A 19,452-nucleotide genomic window follows, 5' to 3' on the forward strand; every position below is an offset into this window, starting at 1 on the left:
GGATCAGAGCAGATGCCGTTGCACAGCAGCTATGACCTGGATAGATGTCAATCACCCAACCCACTGACACTGGCTTTTATCAATCAGAACTTAGGTCAGGTGACATCCCATGAATCTATTTCTGGAAGAAAAAAAAAGAAGAACCTTTGATTACTATGTCTCTTTTTTAAGTAACTGGTTTCTAATGAGGTCTAGCAGTTTGACGATGAATGATCTAATTTCTGATTTTCTGTGCCATGACCTAATTATGCATCCACGCTGCAATTCTGGTGTGTTAATTTCTTCTTTACATTTTTGATTATGTTTTAAATCCTCTCCTCCGTAAATCCTGTAAGTTAATGTCGTTCTCTTCTGATCTGTATAATGTCGACATAAGGAGGTTTATCATGGTCAAAGTATGATGTATATAGAGATTTATAATCTGTTCAAGTGGTGTGCTTACAAATACTGAATGTATCTGTTAAGAAGATCCAAAAAACACACGCATCAAATGACATGGCACTAATAATCTTTTTTACTTTCCTTTTTTTTCTCATTTAAAAATGCCGAAATGGCAACAGAGATTAAAAAAAAAAAAAAAACAAGTAAAAGTTACATAAATAAATGCTTCTGCTAAAATCTTTATACATATATATCTATACACACTACTGGTTCATATAACTTTACATACAGCATTTTTTTTTTTCACGTTAAACCTTAAAACTGTAGCAAGAACCATGAAACTCAGTTAAAACTACTGTGAAATAAATCACAAAATCAAGGACATCCACGTTGATTACTCCACTGGCTCATGGTCCCACGTGTGAAGACATCTGGAGACGAAAGTATACACTTAATTCAAATGATAAATCAAACACACTGAAGGCAATTTTGCAAGAGTCTACGTCTAACTGTGAGTAATTCTTTTTTTCATGATTAAAAAACACTAATTATCCACAGAAAGTTACTCAACAGGAATAACTTAATCGTCCTTTTGAAGGTTCAAATGAACTGATAAATAATTTTGTACTATAATTTGTTTTGATATTTTTATTAGGGGGTAAGGCACAGTTGAACAGGAATAAACAAAAAAAAGATATACAGTCTACCTCCTTTTTTTTTTTTTTTTTGGAATTAAGAACAGAACAAAAAATCCACACAAAACAATGACAAATACACGAAAATTATTATATTCTTATATACAAGTAATATTTAAGTATTTAAGCTAAACAGTATGAATTAAAAAAATAGATGAATAAAAAGGGGAAAAAAAAAAAAAAAAAAAACCAAAAACAAAAGAAAAGTAAAAAGATAAATAAAAAGGAGGAAGAAAGAAAGGAATGAGAGAAGAGAGGGAGGGGGGGGATCCGTCAATCAGGAGGCAGGGACTGGAGAGAGTGGAAGAATGTAAGAAAGGGAAGCCACTTATTATAAAATTTGTTGCAACTACCCTTCAGTGAATATTTAATCTTTTCCAGCTTCAGAAAAAACATGGTGTCGTTGAGCCACTGGGTACTAGAAGGAGCCTTAGTCGACTTCCAGTGGAGAAGAAGGTGGCGTCTTGCCAGTAAGGAAGTAAAAGCCAAAATGTCTTTTTGGTTTGAAGTAAACCGGCCATGGTCCTCTGGGAGCCCGAATATGGCAACATGGGGGGAGACTTTTATATTCACAGAGAGTATTTTTGACATGGTGTCAAAATAATTCGACCAAAAGCGAGAAAGTAGTGGGCAAGAGTAAAACATATGGGTTAAATTGCAGGACGAGGCATGACATTTGTCGCATTCGTCAGTGACACTGGGATAGATCTGTGAGAGTCGAGCTTTAGAAAAGTGGACTCTAAACAGTACTTTAAACTGTATAAGTGTAAGACGAGCGCAGGATGAACTTGTGTAAATTTTTTTAAGAGCAGCGTCCCACCAGTCATCCTCCAAATTTAGATCCAGTTCATCTTCCCAGGCAGCCCTAACTTTAATAACTGGAGAGAGATCGTAAGACAGAAGGTCATCGTAAACCTTAGAGATCAGTGATTTTTGAAGTGGATCATGGTTTAAAAGCACCTCCCACTGTAGAGTCGGCGGAGAGGATGGAAAAACTGGAAACAAAGCTTTAGCGCAGTGTCTAATCTGAAAGTATCGAAAGAGATGAGAAGGCGGGAGATTAAATTCACCTGAGAGATCTGCAAAGCTGCGAAAGATACCATCCTTGTAAAGATCTCCAAAACTTTTCAGGCCCTTATTATGCCATATGAGAAAGGTTGAATCTGTAAGCGGAGGTCGAAATAAATGATTGTTCAGTAATGGAGCTAAAGTAGATGCTGACTTAAATTTGAAGTGTTTCCTAAATTGATACCAAATTTTAAGTGTGGAGTGAACCACTTGATTATTTGTAAAGACAGAGAGGTTGGATGGAATAGATGAGGTAAGTAGAGCAGGTAAAGAGGATGAAATGCATGACTGTGCCTCCAATTTACACCATGGCATATTCACCGATTTGAACCAAAATGAAATTTTTTGAATATGTGCTGCCCAATAATACAGTTGGAAATTGGGAAGTGCCAGTCCGCCATTGAATTTACATCTCTGAAGTGTGGATTTGCGGATTCTAGGAGCCTTCCCACACCATAAGAAGTCAGAAATAGTTTGATCAATTATTTTAAAAAAGTGTTTTGGTAAGAAAAGTGGAAGACAATGGAACAGAAATAGAAATTTGGGCAAAATATTCATTTTAACTGCGTTAATTCTTCCAATTAATGAAAGAGGTAAGCTTTTCCATCTATGGAGGTCAGATTTAATTGTAGACATTAAAGGTGAGAGATTAGCAGAAAAAAGAGAGCTTAACGTTCTGGTTACGTTGATCCCAAGATACCTAAAGCCGGAAGGACTAATCTTAAAAGGGATATCTGACTGTACGAGCTGTGTTGCTGAGTCATTAATGGGATAGCATTCACTTTTAGATACGTTCACTTTATAGCCTGAGAAAGACCCGAATCTCTGGAAAGCAGATAAAATTGAAGGAATGGAGAGGACAGGATCCGAGACATATAACAGTAAGTCATCAGCGTAAAGTGACAGCTTATATTCTGTTCCCAATCGGGAGATCCCAGTAAAAGTGGGGGAGGACCTCAGAAAGATTGACAGGGGCTCTATAGCTAGTGCGAATAATAGGGGAGAGAGGGGACACCCCTGTCTGGTGCCACGGGCTAGAGTAAAAAAATTGGACTGAATGCCATTAGTGGAAACGCTTGCTTGTGGAGACGTGTAAAGGAGACGAATCAAAGAAATGAACCCATTCCCCAGCCCAAACTTCTTCAGTACAGTAAATAAATAGTCCCATTCAATCCTATCAAATGCCTTTTCAGCATCGACTGAGATTACGACTTCAGGTGTTGTGGTGATAGTTTTAGAGTGAATAATATTTAAAAGTGTCCGCACATTAAAGAATAACTGTCGCCCCTTAACAAATCCTGTCTGTTCATTTGAGACAATAGTTGGCACAATGTTCTCCAAGCGATAAGCCAAGGCTTTAGCAAGGATCTTAGCATCTACATTTATTAACGAAAGAGGTCTGTATGAGCCGCAGAGAGTTGGATCCTTATCTTTTTTTAAGAGGAGACTTATGGAGGCTTGCCTTAAAGTGGGAGGGAGAGTGCCATGTTCCAGTGATTCCTTATAAACAGCATGCAATAAAGGGGACAATTTATCCTGAAATTTCTTAAAAAATTCCACTGGAAATCCATCAGGGCCAGGAGCTTTGTTATTTTGCATACTTCTCACAGCGAGATTAATTTCTTCTACCGTTAATGGCAAGTCAAGATTTTTAGCAGCATCGGAGCCTATAACAGGAAAGTTGAGGCTATCTAAGAATGAATTCAATTCAGTGGAGCCAGATGGAGATTCAGACGTATATAAAGAGGAATAAAATGAGTGAAAGACAGAATTAATGGCGGTGGGATCCTGATGCAATGAGCCTGATGAATCTTTTATCTGAAGGATCATACGTGAGGCTGCCTGGCGACGTAGCTGATGAGCCATGAGCCGACTTGCCTTGTCTCCATGTTCATAATATACGGAGCGTGATCGTAAGAGAAGTCGCTCTGCGTCATTAGTGGTAAGGAGATCAAATTCAGTCTGTAAATCGACACGTTGCTTAAGAAAACTGGGAGAGGGGCAAGTAGCAAGTTGTTGGTCCAATTTTGTGATCTTAATAGAGAGTTCTTGTAATTTGGCTTTCCGGGACTTATTCAAGTGAGCAGAGAAGGAGATAATTTGTCCCCGCAAATATGCTTTTAATGATTCCCACAGCAGTGAAGATGAAATTGGTTCCATATCATTTTGATTTATAGAGATGTAATCATCAATTTTAGTTGTAATAAAATTGGTGAACTTATCATCTGAGAGAAGTAATGTATTGAACCTCCAAGATGTTGAGTAGCGTGGCTGTGAAGAGAACTGAATATCCAAAGAAAGAGGAGCGTGGTCGGAGATCACAATAGGATGATAATCAACAGACAGTACTTTGGGAATTAGTTTAGCATCAATAAAATAATAATCAATCCGAGAGAAAGATTGATGCATCGGAGAAAAGAAGGAATATTTTTTGGTACAAGGGTTATAAAATCTCCAAGGATCGGTGCAACCGTTCTTGGACACAAAATCTGAAAGAGACCTCGACATTGAAGAAGGAGTCAGATTTCGTGGGCTGGAGCGGTCTAGTTTGGGGTCAATTACGCAGTTCATATCCCCGCCAATTATAAGAAGACTGTCGTTCAATGAGGGGAGACATTCAAAAAGCTTATTCATAAAGTGTGGGTTGTCAAAATTGGGGGCATATATATTAACTAATAATATGGGAATATGAAATAGCGTACCCGCCACAATTAAGTATCTGCCGTTTTTGTCTGAAATCACCTTAGATGCTGAAAACTGCATTGACTTACCAATTAATATAGCAACCCCCCTGGCCTTAGAGTTGAAATCAGAGTGAAACACCTCAGAAACCCAGGGACATTTAAGTCTGACCTGGTCTTTGGTGCGCATGTGGGTTTCCTGAAGGAACACTAAGTCAGCTTTAAGACGTCTCAGGTGAGCAAATATTCTCGATCTCTTAATTGGACTCCCCATGCCTTTAATATTCCAGCTCAACAACCTCACAGAAGTACCAGTATTAGTGGCCATATGTTAAATTCCTAAAGATAGAGATGTACCGAATGCGGATCCCCAAGGAAGGAAAGGAAAGAAAGGGATGGAGGGAGGAAAGAAAGAAAGAGGAAAGAAGAAGAAAAAAAAAAAAAAAAAAAAAAAAAAAAAAAAAAAAAAAAAAAAAAAGGGGGGAGAAAAAAAAAAAAAAATAATAAATAAATAAAAAAAAAAAAAGGGGGGAAATTGAAAACAACAACAAACTTAACCTACTGAACCCCCCACCCCCCACCCCCCAATTGCACTTACAACGACCCCATCCCCAAACGATGGAGAACCCAGTGCAAACTCCAGAAGGAGTCAGATCCCTGAAAAGAACACTTACGGCTTTAAGCATAACTAACAAGATAATAACTAACAAGCTTCGTGTTGAGCTCCTGCAAGCCCAGCAACATTAACAGAGAGGTACAACCAATCACGACCAAGTTAAACTGAAAACCACATACCGTGTATATATGGGAGAGAAAAAAAAAAAAAAAAAAAACCGACACTGATGAACTGAAAAAAGTTCAACTAGACTTTGAGCGACGTGATGAAAGCGCTGGCCTCCTCTGCCGACCTGAACTCCCTTTCTGCGCCGTTGTGGGTGATGCGGAGGCGGGCGGGGTACAGCAGACCGTATCGGATCCCCGGTATCTCGCGGAGCCGGCGGCGGACGTCATTAAAGGCGGCTCGGGCACGGGCCGTCTTCTGGGTGTGGTCGGGAAAGACAGAGAAAGTCAACTCTCCACACGTAATCCGTTGCTGAGCCCTGGCTCGGCGCAATATATCCACACAGTCTGTATGATAGTGCAGACGGGCGATGATGGGACGAGGGCGCTCTCCGGGCTTCGGCTTCGGCTGGAGGGTGCGGTGCGCCCGGTCCAGGAGAGGCTCCTTCTCCAGGCTGAAAGCCTCCTTGAGCAGAGAGGGAATATCCGTAACAGCAGAAGAGGTGGAAAAATCTTCAGGAATTCCCACGATCCGTATGTTATTGCGCCGGGATCTCGCCTCCAGATCCTCGCATTTACCATCCAGCCTCATCAGTTCAGCTGACAGATGCTCCACTTTAGCCTGTAAGGTTGTGATGTCATCGGTGCAGGATGAAAGAGATGTTTCCATTTCAACCACGGTGTTCTTCAGAGCGCGCACATCAGACTGGATGTTTGTAATGCTTTTTGATAATTCCGACTTCACCGCTTGCAGCTCAGTCTTGATGCTCGACAGGTTTTCAGTTAAAGCAGCCTGAAGCTCCGATTTAAAAACAGCCGCCATCTCAACGCGGAGTGATGCGAGCAGCTCGGCCTTAAAGTCGTGTGAAGGAGCGGCCCCGGCGGCCTCGGCCAGGCTGGACGGGGGGTCACCACGAGGCGGGGATGCTGCGTGCGGAGAGGGCCGCGGGGGTGGTGCGGATGGTTTGAGTTTTGGAGGCATTTTGGTCGGCAAAAATACGGGGCCAAAGTAGAATAATGAAGGTCGGGAAAAATAAACCGAAGGAAGATGAAAAAGCTGTACCAAAAATAGATATTTTTAAAGGTTGTTGCAGGAGCTCAAAAAAACACGTCCTAGTCCATTAGTCGCTACACCGGAAGTCAATTTTGTACTATAATTGACTAACTTTTCAGAAAAGTGTCTGCATAAACAAATTAGTGACAAAACAGCTTGAAATGTATTTAAATTAAGTTGATGCAAAATGTAAGCTTCTTATCTGCTTATGTGTGAAACCAGCACTGCTACCTCAGCTGACGCTCAGTGTGCAGCTCTTTCTTTGTCCATGAGGGGGCAGCGTAGCACCAGCTGACTGAACTGAGGTGTTGTGGGAGCTGGAGTTCTTTGACGTGTGGAAGGTGGAGGTGCAGTCTGTCCATCCTGACGGAAGTTCTCCTGCTTCATCGGACAGCTCTGAAGGGTAGTGATCCGCATCCAAAGGAAACGCTCGGGGGTCCCAAGGTTCCTGAATCTGGAGGACATGCAAGGCTTTAATCTAGTGTCTCCGCCTTATTTTCATCCATTATCTAACAAAAAACGCATGATTTTTATATGTATTCATTATTTAGGATTTTCCTATTAGAGTACATCATGCAAAACTTATCTTCACTTGTGAAATTAAATGGATAAATGGTTTTATCCACATCACTGTCTGAGGCTCGAAAGTGTGTTTTAAAAAAGGGAGAAAGAAAAAGTCGAAGGTTGTGCTTTAATCATGGCTTATTTGGGTAGCGAAGAACACAGAAGTGCAGTGAAGGAGAGAATATGTTGGGAGAAAAGAAAGCTGATGAGGAAAGTCTGGTTAAGTAGTGACTCATTCCCTCTCCAATCAAAGCAAAGAGGCAGAAAGTACTGCAATTAGAGCAACATAAGAAGAAACAAGTGGGGACAAGCATCTGTGCAGTCTCTCAAGAATCCATTTCAGCCTTGCAGCACAGACAAGATGAATGGAGAAAGGCTATTGGTTAATGTTCAACCCCTTTTTGCTGCTTTATACTCTTCCTCTCTGCTGAAGGACAAATTACAGTTCTGTATCTTTGACAGGGATGTTTCAGAAACATAATTCAAGAAATAGCAGGTGGTGAAAAGAGAAATGGCTCCCTACAGCAAAGACATTTTTCAGTCTAGTTTTTATTCTGTTACTGCCTCCTCTTTTATTCCTTTACCTTTTTGATGTCAAAATACTACAAATTCAGCTCTCATGAGCCTCACAATGACCTTCACCTCTTTAGTCTTCACTACTGTTCTTTAAACTGCCTAGTACTGCTAAGTAAAATTTAAAAAAGTATGTGTATATATACGAAACGTATACTCCATATACAACAAACAATCTTCAAGATGAAAGTCTGATATTGGATACTTTCCATGCATCCATCCTTTAACTTCCAATATTCTTACTCCAAAAAAAAGCAATGTGACTTTGGGTACAAGCACCCAACCAACCAATATTTATAGACACAAATGAGCTCAAATTCAATGAACTGGTGGACAGATTATGTTCAAAATCAACAAGATTGCTGCCAGACTGTATCCAAAACATGTTTAATTTAAGACAGAGCCATTACAACCTCAGAGGGGAGAGCATATACAGGAAATCAAAAGGTAAATGGTAAATGGCTTACACTTATATAGCGCTTTCCAGCTGTACTCCTACAGCCCCAAAGCGCTTTACACTGCAAACATTCACCCACACACGCACACATTCACACACCGGTTGTCGGCGGTCAAAACCAACACCAAACTGATACATCCACACAGGTGGATGTATGGAATAATTTGGAGAGGGATTTGAAATCAAGTAGAACCTTAACCTTATTTAAAAAAACATTGAAAAGAAGGATTATTTCTCTATACCAAAGTAATGAGTGGTGATGCTTTCTATGTTGATATGGGTATTCATGGTGATTTGATTTGATTATTCAAGGATGAAGGAAACATGTAGACTGCACCTTTTTATTCTTTCTTATTTTTTGAGGAATCTTTGTTATCCCCATGGAGGCAATTTGTTTTACTGGCAGTCTTATCTTTTACTTCTTGCTTTTATTTCATTGCTTTAAATAATCCTTTTGAGGGTTAGGGTTAGGCTGAATCCCTCCAGCGAGTCCTGCGTCTTCCCTTCACTCGTGAATTAAGACCCCGAGATACTTAAAACCCCTCTACTTGAGGCAGCACCTTGTCCCCGACCCGGGGACAGCTTTCCACCTTTTTCTGACAGAGAACCATGGTCTTGGATTTGGTCTCGGAAATTCTGTCCATTAATGTTGTGAACAGAATCAGAGACAAAGGGCAGCCTCGCTCGGCGGAGTCCAACTCTCACTGGAAACCAATCGGGTGCTCTATCACTGGTAAATCATAGGGATGGGTTTTACAAGCTTTGTTAAATTGATTCTGGATCAGTCGGCACAAAAGTATTTTCCAGCTCCAGGTCCAACTGTATTTCTGTAACGTATATGTATTCCAGTTGTCTGTAATAATGATGAAGTCCGGCAATTGTGTCTGACAATGCTGAGGAGTGTGACGTCCTGTTATGGCCAGCACTACAAAATCCTCCAAAAACTTGACATCTTTTATTGGAAAAACTGCACAAAATATCGTTTCACATTAAAGTATCTTCACAAAGATAAACCAAAATAATTCTACACAAATGAAGCAGCACAAACAGTGATTCTGCGGAGCAGCTGCTGCAGCTCAGTCCTTCGAGATAATGAGACAAATGTGAGTAACCGAAGCAAAAATACAGCTGGTTCGGTCTTGCCAAAATAACACTTTTCATCGGTTTATGAAAACAAGTCAGCAGTTAGTAGCTCAGGAAACGCCTGAACTGCTCACTTCAGGTTTATATTGCTAAACAATTACAGACGCACTACTCGCCCAGCCATAAGCCCGGCCAGCTGTGAACACTGACCCGCTGATCGGGCTCCGTTTTCTCCTGAACGCATCGCACTCATGGGGACGATCCCACACAATCGCAGTACGTCAAAGCGTCTTTAGTCTGGAAGATTTTACTGAGACCCTAAGCTAGAAATTTGGACCATCTGTAAGGTGTTAAAATCATGTCCGAGGAAGCGTAGGAGGCCACTAAAATAAAAGCTGTTTTTCTTGGATCGGCCATGGGTGAAGGTTTTGTAGCCGACGCCTCAGAAATATACAGTTTTCCATAAACACCAGCTGTTAAATAAACAGGCCTCTCATTTAAATCCAGCCGTTTCATTACTGAAATCAATATTGATTTCAAAGTTGTGATAATGAAGTTGCAGTTTGCCATGTGTACAGTGACCACACAGAACAACGCACGTGACCACCTGTCCACACATCCTTGACTCTGCGTGAATTGCACGCGTGCACAGCTGAGTGGTTGCTTTATGCATTTCCAGGAATACAAGAATTAGAAAAATAACTGAACACATGAAAAGATGTCTGACCAAAACCTCCCTCCTAATTAGCTCACTATTTCATGTCCACTTGGAAAGTTATGTATATTCAATGAAATAAATTATTTAACAACAGATCCAGTCTAACTAAAAATATCTTTTGGGAAGGTTTTATGAATTAACAGGAGTAGTTAAGGATTAAACCGGTCATAACCCACAAACTGGTGCACAATGCATCGTTTCCACATTTGTCCGTGTTAGCACGCGAGTCAAAGCAAAGATAATTCATTGTTACAAGAAGCGTTACAAGAAGCGTCACAATCTGCGGTAGATAAACACAACTCTGCCTGAGATCTGTGTGCAATGATATAATTGATTATCTGATGTGGATTTTGGAGCGTGTGAGCAAGGGAAGAAGGGAAGGAGCTTAAATGCTACGTTCAGTTCAACTGAGGAGAGAATTGCTGCAGATACTCGATACATTCAAAACAAACAAAGAAGTGGTTTAAGTTTGGTAGAAGCAAATTATATAAAAAAAAAATAAAAAAAAATCAATATTTGAATAAATATATCCATAGTGATGAAGTCAAACATTTGGACAAGAAAATACTTGGCAGTTTATTTCATAGGAATTATATTCCACACATACGTGTTTGGAAATGAGCAGCATGAGGTATAAACTATAATTTCTTTTAAATTGTATTTTAATTGTAGAACTATCTCAATGGAGTAATCTGGAGCTCCGTTTGCTCAGGTTTCCAGTGACGGACAGAAGGTTCTGCAGCCTGCAGGAGTTTTGGGGAAAGGTCTAAGTTATTTATAGTCAATGTTTTGGAAATAAGGAAACAATGATTTTCTATGTTTTTATGTATACTTGTCTGCAAGAACATCAGAGTTTAACAAAATGAAAATTGGCAGGTGATAAAAGCAGCAGCTTTGATAAGATGACAAGTAAAAACTAAACTAAAATAAAGCAGAAGGTCACAAGGATGATTTGATGTTTATTCCCAAAGATGAGCAGAGCAGGGTTATCTGATATACGTTTAGTATTGTATTTAAAAAAGGCACCTACAGTAGTGCATGTCTGAAGTTGCATGATTTAAACTTTGGACATAAATTATGCCTAAGTGGTGATTTATTGTTCATGTATGTGGTTTCATTGGTTAGTTAGTTTCCATTGATCACATAACTGTTTGGTTGTTAAGCTTCAGTAGAGCCTTACATGTGTAGTACATGTACATGTAATATTACCCTGGTGTTGATTGAGATGTACAAATAGTGACAGTAATTCATATAACGGCATCATTAATATGAAGTAGCACTAAGAATATGAATGTGAATAGATATTAATATAATTAAAGGGGTAGTATTTCCATCCATCAATGATCCTCATCTCCTTATTCCTGTTCAGGGTCCCAGGGGTCTGCTGGATATCCCAGCTCTCTTTAGGCGACACATGGGGTACACCCTGAACACATCAGAAGTCCTAGTCATAACTATTCCAATAAAACGCATGCTGGTGACAGAAGGAAAACTTTATGGTACTTTGCAATAGTGCCAAAATGCCACAGTCAGGAGAACAATGCCGTGCACGACTCAATGTGAGCTGCCCCCCGCGTCACCGGTATCGACATGCTGCCGTGCTCTCGTCTGGGAAACTTCAGGTTTCCCCCGCAGTGCGTTTGATCTTACCAGCCACTCCTCGGACTGCAGCTGCTCGTCACTGTCCAGCTGACCGCGGCTCCACTCCGCAGAGCTCTCCTCTCCTGATGTGCAGACGCCACTCCCACTGCCCGATAGCCTGCTGACAGATCTGGGGAGAAAAAATAAGCATGAAACTCCACAAGGGCATTTCTTAACACTCCGCTGTCACGCAGGCAGAATTTACACGAGAACAAAGAGAAACGTAGCGTGGCGGTTTGGGACAAACGGAACGCCCCGTCCAACATGTGTGATGGTCAACGTCATGGATGTGGGTTGGTACCTTATAGCCGGCCTGCAGCACTTTCGCATTTCCGAGGACGACCAGCGTAATTTCTCTTTCTGCTCCAAAGCCAGGTGCCTTTGAGCAAACACTTCATCTCCAAGGTCTTCAAGCTGTATACAAGCCAGCAACCCCACAGGGTTGAAAATTATCTTTAATCCACAAATTTAAATAAACTGTTTATGTCCAAGTTAAAGAGGTATTACCTGCCACTCCTCCTCCTCTGCCTCCACCTCTGTCACAGCGTCAACTTCCCTCCAACTGGAAGGAAGACAGAATCCTCTCTAGTACCATTGTAATTAGAATAACGGACAGTGTGCCAAGCCAGTTTCTATTTCTGTTAAAAAGTACGGGATAATCGCATAACTCCATCTAGAAAAAACTAACAAGGGGGCCTAGATGGAATACCTGCAGAGTTATATTAATCCTTTTGGGAGACACTGTTAGTACAGCTCTGATATCTTGGCTCTTAAAGAAGAATGGATCATGCTATTTACAGACCTCTGAGTTTATTAAACTCAATTTTGAAAACATGTGCTAGGCTACTAGCTCAACGTTTTCAACCCCATATGCCGTTTTTATTAGGACCAGAATCGCTTCTGATCATGTTTGACAGCTTTTACATGTAATTGACACTGAATAAAACATAAAAAAGCTATTAGCTGTGTTATCCCTGGATGCCACATGCTTTTGAGGGGTCACCAGCTGATACATTTCATTTTTATGCCTCACACAAGCTTCATTACATGTATGCTCTTTATGTGCGCAAAGGGGTCCTCATGATGTGACACGTCAGTCGCAGTTAATGTGCCAGTTTTCACACTGAATAAGTTGTCAAAACAGAATTTAGTGACAATATCACTAAATTAAATATTTATTATTATTTTCCCCTGCCGTTTGTGTGTCTGTATGTTTCGTCTGTATGAATCTCCCCTTCCTGACTGGCAGGCATGCATGTGGGTGGTGTGTTTTTTTTGTTTAAAAAAAAAAAATGTCCCTTTTCCTTCTTATTTTCACTGAGGTCATGTTTTTGAGTATATGTTTCTGATCAGGGTGTGAGTTACGGGTGGGTGGTGGAAGTACGGTGGGTTTGATGGTGGGCTGAGTGGTTTATTTGTATTTTAGGTTGATTTGCTGATGCATACATATCCATCTTTTGTCTTTTATTCTGAACTCCTTTTTTTTTTAAAGATTTTGTTTGAAGTGTAGACAGGAAGGGTGTGGAGAGAGAGAATGGCGGCAGGCCGGGACTCGAACCTGCGAGCGCTGTAGCCTCAGTACATGGGCCTCTTGCTTTAACCACTGTGCCACCCAACTGCCCTATTGTGACGTCTTTAAATTGACCTAACATCTCTTAATAAACATTTGATCATTAAAATAAATAAAAAGATATATATATAATATATATATATATATATATATATATATAAATCAAATGTAATGTGCTGCAAGCTGCTTCCTCTAAAACAGTCTTTGGGTTCAGTAGAACCTTCTGCAGCACATGCGTCCATACCTGGGTGTTAAAATGTCTTTGTACTGCAGCTTCTCCACTTTAGCGGGCATCACTGGGATGATGACGTTGTTGATATTGTACACACTCTCTCTCTGGCGTTTGGGAATGTGGACCTAAAAGAAACACATGAGAAGAGAATGAGTCATGCAAAAGTTCACACAAAAAACCCCATAGAAGTTTAAAATAGTCATCAGGCTACTATAGCATTTTTGTATTAATCAATATTTGAATGTAGACTGATTATTTTCATTGGTATACGCTTGTCAAGTGATGCAGTGGATCTGTCTCGGAGCCTGGCTGGCAGAGGCGGGCAGGTTCAGACAGAGCTGAAACCAAAGTCTAACCTATGGTCATGAACTGTGAGCCGAGGCTGAAAAAAAAAATGGGATCAGAAACACAAGCTGCCAAAAGGATTTCTATTTGAAGGGTGGCTGGGCTAACGTTTAGGGACAGGGTGAGGAGCTCAGTCATCCAGAAGACGCCCAGAGGAGAGTCACTGCTCCTCCTTATTAAAAAGAGCCAGTTAAGGTGGTCTGAACATCTGGTCAGGATGCCTGCGGGGTTTTGTTGGGATGTTTTCCAAGGTGCTGTTTCAGAAATCTGAGGGAGGCCTCGAGACAAACCCAGGTCTAATCTGGGCCTTCAAAGTCACAAGAGGTGGCCACCCCTGAGCTCACTCATCCATTCAGATCAGAGCTGCCAGCTCCAAAAACAAACAGATTCTCTGCACTAAATAAAAATATGAATGTTTTTGCTTTCTTTGTGTTATTTTTTTTCTTTGTAACTGGTGAGTTTACTACAGGAAATGAGAATTTGTGCATGGCGGCCAAACAGGGTCCTCTCAGGTTAATAAGACTTATAAATAATACATCGAGGCAGATTACACACATACAGTCCTGCCACTTCATAAAAGGCACAGTAAAGACATTTTACTTGCCACATGTGATAAAAACAAATCAAACTGTAAGATATATTTGTAAACTGGTCATACAGTAAGAGTTTAGTGTGCAGTTAGAACACGAACAGCTGAAGCTCAGACCTTATTTGTTTTGTGGCCACACAGTCACTGAACAGTACAACCTCACTCTCCACAGAAAGTCAAATGTGTCGGTTACCCGTGAGGTTTGTTTGAAAGCGTCTTGAGCGTAACTTTCCTCCAGCACTTCATCTGAACTTTCTCCTACATCACAGAGCCGATCATCTGGATATACACACAAACACAAGACTATCTGTAACAGGTTATATCATAAACACAACTGGTGAATACAATGTTGGCATCAAATATGAGGATCAATCAAAGTGTTACTAGGTAGATATTATTTCAATTCAGTTACACCACAACTGTCTAACTCGGACACTGTGATACGAGACATATTTCTACATCAAAGCCAAAGAAATTCAAGCACAATTCCATTGTTGGTGGATCATTTTCAATGTTTAATTAATCTTATCTCAAGATGATACGAGTTTGACTTCTGATTTCAAACTCAACACCTGTAAACACACACCAATCAGTCTGCGGACGCGTCCTTTCTTCCTTTTCCTCTGATCGGATCGGCTGCGACGACTCCAACCAGAGCAAGACGACCCGATGGGTGACAGACCCAAAACTCTGTCTTTACGATGTCTTCCATGTTTCTTGTATTTGTGACCTATAATGACACACAAAGAAGTAAAATAAATCAGTCCGGGAGGAACCAAAAAAAAAAGAGAAGAAACCGTTTTTAGGAACAGTACTTGAATATCTAAAAGGATCTCACCGTTGTGCCGTGGAGTGGAGCTGTTTCTCTTGAAGTTGGCTGGACTGAAGAGTCGAGTGTTGATAACCAGGGGTCTCTGAGACCATTCTTCTCTGGCCGTGGCCCCGTGTGATTGGGGGCAGGCGGGAGAGTCTGGGAAGGATGAGACCATTTTAAAGGTAGTTGTGAAAGTAATACAACAGTCATCAGTTACTAATCGTGTCTCATGGTGGGTCAAAACAGCAAAATTCTTTCCCATTTTGTTGCTCTCTGGGCTCTTCATGAATGTGAATCAGCACATAAAAAAAGAAGGATGAATCTTTCATTTGCTTGAATCTGTTTTATTAAAATATCGGAATTAAAGCAGTTCTGCTGGATTACATTTGTACTAAAAATCCTTACATCAAGACTTCATTACAACACATCCAGAGTCCTGCAGGATATAGATGACTCACTGTATTACAAATGAACTGTAAAAATCAATTAAAGTGAATACATTTAACCTGAGAACGGCTAAGCTTACAAAGCAGTTAATCACTTTTGAAAAATGTTTTAAAAAAATCTTTAAGCCATATGTCTCCTACCCCAAGAAAGCCGCGTGGCAGAGTAAGGTCTGGAGCCGGAGACGCTAGGGGAGCGGGCCGCACTGGAGCTGCAGTGCGGATCCGAGCACAAAACTACAGGATCGCAGGAGGATCCACACAAACAGGAAGATGATGAGAGAGAAGAGGAGAGTGTCGACGTGGAACCTCTTGAACTCTGGAGCACAAGAAAGAGAAAATGAAGAGAAAGCCTTATTTATCATGTTCTGTTAAATCCTTAATGGTTCTTTTATACATGAGAAACTCTGCTTTCTCTTTGTGTGTGTGTTTGTTTCTTTTCAGATTTTTGAGCCCAGAGGCAATATAAAGGCTTCATAAAAGCTAAGCTTTAAAATAAACAAACATTTCTTCATCAAATTCCTATTTAGTTTGGAGGAACCTTTAGTGATATGACAGCAACTGATTTGAAGCTACACTTTGAATAAAACTGTAAATTATTTGAATATAGTTAAATAATATATGTGTTTGAGCGAAGCGGGTCCTCACTTTAGAGGCTGTGTTGCAAATAAGTGAATTTGGATCAATACTCTAATTAGAGGCAGTATGCGTTTATATATTTTATCAATAAGACAGATTTGGAAGATGTGTTCAGCTCTGCCTGATCGTGTACTGATATTAAAACCTGAAATGATAAACATGCAAGTGTGTTTTCATAGAAATATCCTACATGTAGCTGGCTGGAAACATAAGCTGAGGAAAGAAAGAGCCGACATCAAAGCCTACCGGTGGACTGGCATGGCTGTCAGAGTTGAAAGTGAATAATTTGGGTTTGTGGTAGGTGAGCAGGGGCCGAGTCCGGGCGCACACGCATGATGTATCAGCTTTGAAGAGCCTCCTGGCCCCCAGTCTCCTCCTCTTGGAGCTCCCGGACACGGAAACGTCATCTCCTCTCTGACCACTGCAGCAACAAGATCGGATGAGGTCAAGAAAATGCCAGAGCCATGATTCATGAAAAAAGGTTTTCCACAGTTTAGGCCAATTTACCCTCCTCATTAGAAACTACATGATACGACAGGAATGTCTTTATTTTCCATTTAGAATGTGATTGTTATCTTAACAGCTGACAGAAAAGGTTAGAAGTGAAAACCGGGGAAGGGAAAAGAACAATGCTCTTCCACTGAGATTTATAAGAATAAGGAACATGACTTCAGCATTGATAAGTTGATAAGTCTAAAGTCTGAACCTTAATATATCCACAGAGAATCAGAACAACAGAAGGCAAGAATACTTTGTGTCATCTAGAGCAAGTGCATTGCACAACACAGTGTCTTTACTGTCTCTAATGCCAACAATAACACTGCCAACACGTCAGTAAAGCAACATTTCTGCAGCTTACAGCAGTGATATATGCTCTGACAAATTTATAAAGCACTTTAACAATGGACCAAAGTGCTGTACAAAAGAAAAAGAAAATGACATGATTTAGTCATTGCATGTAACAATAAATGTCTTATGTCATGTCTCATGTTCCATAGTTGATTTGGTATGCACATTTTGAGCAGCAATTGACACTGATAACAGTTTTAATGCAAACAGTTCTGATTCTTCGTGAAATCAGAAGTTTTTAACTGTTACCTCCACTGGATGGACAACAATGAACAAATGCAGACTGTGGATGAACCAGTGCTGGTATTAGTGGACCTCAGTTTAGCATTTTATACCATTGACCGTGGTATATTACTAGAGGGACTGGAAAATTGGGTTGGACTTTCTGGCACAGTACCTAACTAGTTTGAGTCTCATTCAAAAGACAGGGAATACTTTAGTGAATATACATTGTAACTGACAAAATGTACACGTGGAGTTTCTCAAGGTTTGACACTGGGGCCCCTTCTATTTAACATTTACATGCTTCCACTGGCTGAGATAATAATAAACTAGATAAGTAACTACTCCAACAGCCCACAACTTTACATTGCAATGTCACCAGGTGAAAACGAGCATAGAAGCGTTGAGTAGATGCAACAAATCAATGAGTGGATGAGTAATCTTCTTTTTTTTTTAACAAAAACAAGCAGTAGTTTTTTGGCCTAAAAGAAGAGCATTTAAGAGGAAACATACAACAGTTACTATAGCCAGAAACCACTGATAAGGCTGAAGTCTGGGTGTAGTCATGAGCCCCGTTTACATTGGTGATTACCCTGCAGTTAACGCTCAGATCTAGCTTGTCGTGTGCCCTTTTACATTGACATTAACTCACCTCAGAGGGTAGTCTTAACTGCGGGTCAAGTCTAATATAAACAGAACTAATGCAGGGTGTCAGGTCGTGGGAGGGGTTTCTTGATCACGTAACCTGAGTAAAACCCACCAGGGGAGTTTTTATTTATTTTTATTATTGTTTTATAAAATAAGGAAAGAGCTGATGAGAACAACAGCAGCAGGAAGTCACAGGTAGGATCTATATTTGCAAGATGAGTAACTGTGGAGACAAGGAGATCCGTGAACTGCTCAGCCTCGGAGATGAGGACGTCATAAACCGGCGTGTGTCCAGAACCCCAAAGGGTGGTCCATTGTTTGAACAACTGACCACAAAAATGACAAACCGGGGCTTTGAAAGAAGCAAAATCTGGCCAAAAAAACACTCATCCTCGTTTGGAAATATCACCTGTCTGACGGCCTATATCACCCTGCTGATATGGGGACAATACGTCATTCTACACACCCACACAGGTTACTTTATGTTTCGCGGTTAACACCTCCCTACTCGCCTTCCCTTCCCTCAACTCGCCTTCAGGCTCTAGGGGACAAATAACATACCTTGTGTTTAACATTACCAATGCATAAAAACACACGTTCATCATCAGTTAAAAGATCAACCTTCGATCTCCTGAAAAACATCATGGATTAAAGGAATAATATCTCAACGGGATATTAAAAAAACTCATCCATGCGTTTATCTTCAGTCTAATTGATTACTGCAACAGTGTATTCATAGGTCATCAAAAAAAAGGCCATCAGACAGCTACAGCTGATCCAGAGTCCTCACTAGATCTAAGAGAGTGGAGCACATCACTCCGGTTCTGAGGACTTACACTGGCTCCCTGTATCTATGAGAATACACTTAAAAACACGTCCTTTAGTTTATAAATCACTGAATGGTTTAGGTCCAAAATACAACACAGACATATCAACCATCCAGACTGCTCAGGTCTTGTGGTTCAGGTCAGAATGAAACATGGAGAAGCAGCATTTAGGTTTTATGCTCCACAGATCTGGAACAAACTTCCTGAAAACTGCAGGAATGCTGAAACCCTTAGTTCCTTTAAATCAAGGTTAAAAACTAATTTATTTACAGCTGCCTTTGACTAAATTAAAGATTCAGAATTTAAACCACCCAGAACGACACCAACTCTTAACTAAAGTCTAACTTTTCTTTATCATGCCACTGCACTGTAACTTTTTTATTTCTATTTACTTTTTATGTTTTCACTATGTAAAGCACCTTGAATTGCCTTGTTGCTGAAATGTGCTATACAAAAACACTTGCTCTGTCTTGTATACAGATAAGCACAGTTTCTTAAAAGAAAAACAGAACTGACCAAAATCAGAAAGGCAAAAAAACAAACTTAAAACAGAAAAAAGAATCTACAGTCGATCCATTT

General features: G+C 40.4%; 1 protein-coding gene across 2 annotated transcripts in view; it reads right to left on the reverse strand.

Moving 5' to 3' along the window:
* Positions 1-559: 559 nt before the first annotated feature.
* Positions 560-19,452, reverse strand: part of kansl1l (KAT8 regulatory NSL complex subunit 1-like) — a 28,748-nt gene continuing 9,855 nt past the window's right edge. For both annotated transcript variants that reach the window (XM_061724507.1, XM_061724508.1), the window contains exons 6-16: positions 16,574-16,748; positions 15,833-16,007; positions 15,270-15,401; positions 15,018-15,161; positions 14,625-14,710; positions 13,510-13,622; positions 12,203-12,257; positions 11,997-12,109; positions 11,705-11,825; positions 6,891-7,113; positions 560-812 (exon numbers count right to left, since the gene is read on the reverse strand). In XM_061724507.1, the coding sequence (XP_061580491.1) occupies positions 6,892-7,113; positions 11,705-11,825; positions 11,997-12,109; positions 12,203-12,257; positions 13,510-13,622; positions 14,625-14,710; positions 15,018-15,161; positions 15,270-15,401; positions 15,833-16,007; positions 16,574-16,748 (1,336 nt within the window). In that variant the 3' untranslated portion in view covers positions 560-812; position 6,891. The remainder of the gene's footprint in view (positions 813-6,890; positions 7,114-11,704; positions 11,826-11,996; positions 12,110-12,202; positions 12,258-13,509; positions 13,623-14,624; positions 14,711-15,017; positions 15,162-15,269; positions 15,402-15,832; positions 16,008-16,573; positions 16,749-19,452) is intronic.

The sequence above is a fragment of the Cololabis saira genome, chromosome 6 (assembly GCF_033807715.1).
Source record: "Cololabis saira isolate AMF1-May2022 chromosome 6, fColSai1.1, whole genome shotgun sequence".
Taxonomy (NCBI): domain Eukaryota; kingdom Metazoa; phylum Chordata; class Actinopteri; order Beloniformes; family Belonidae; genus Cololabis; species Cololabis saira.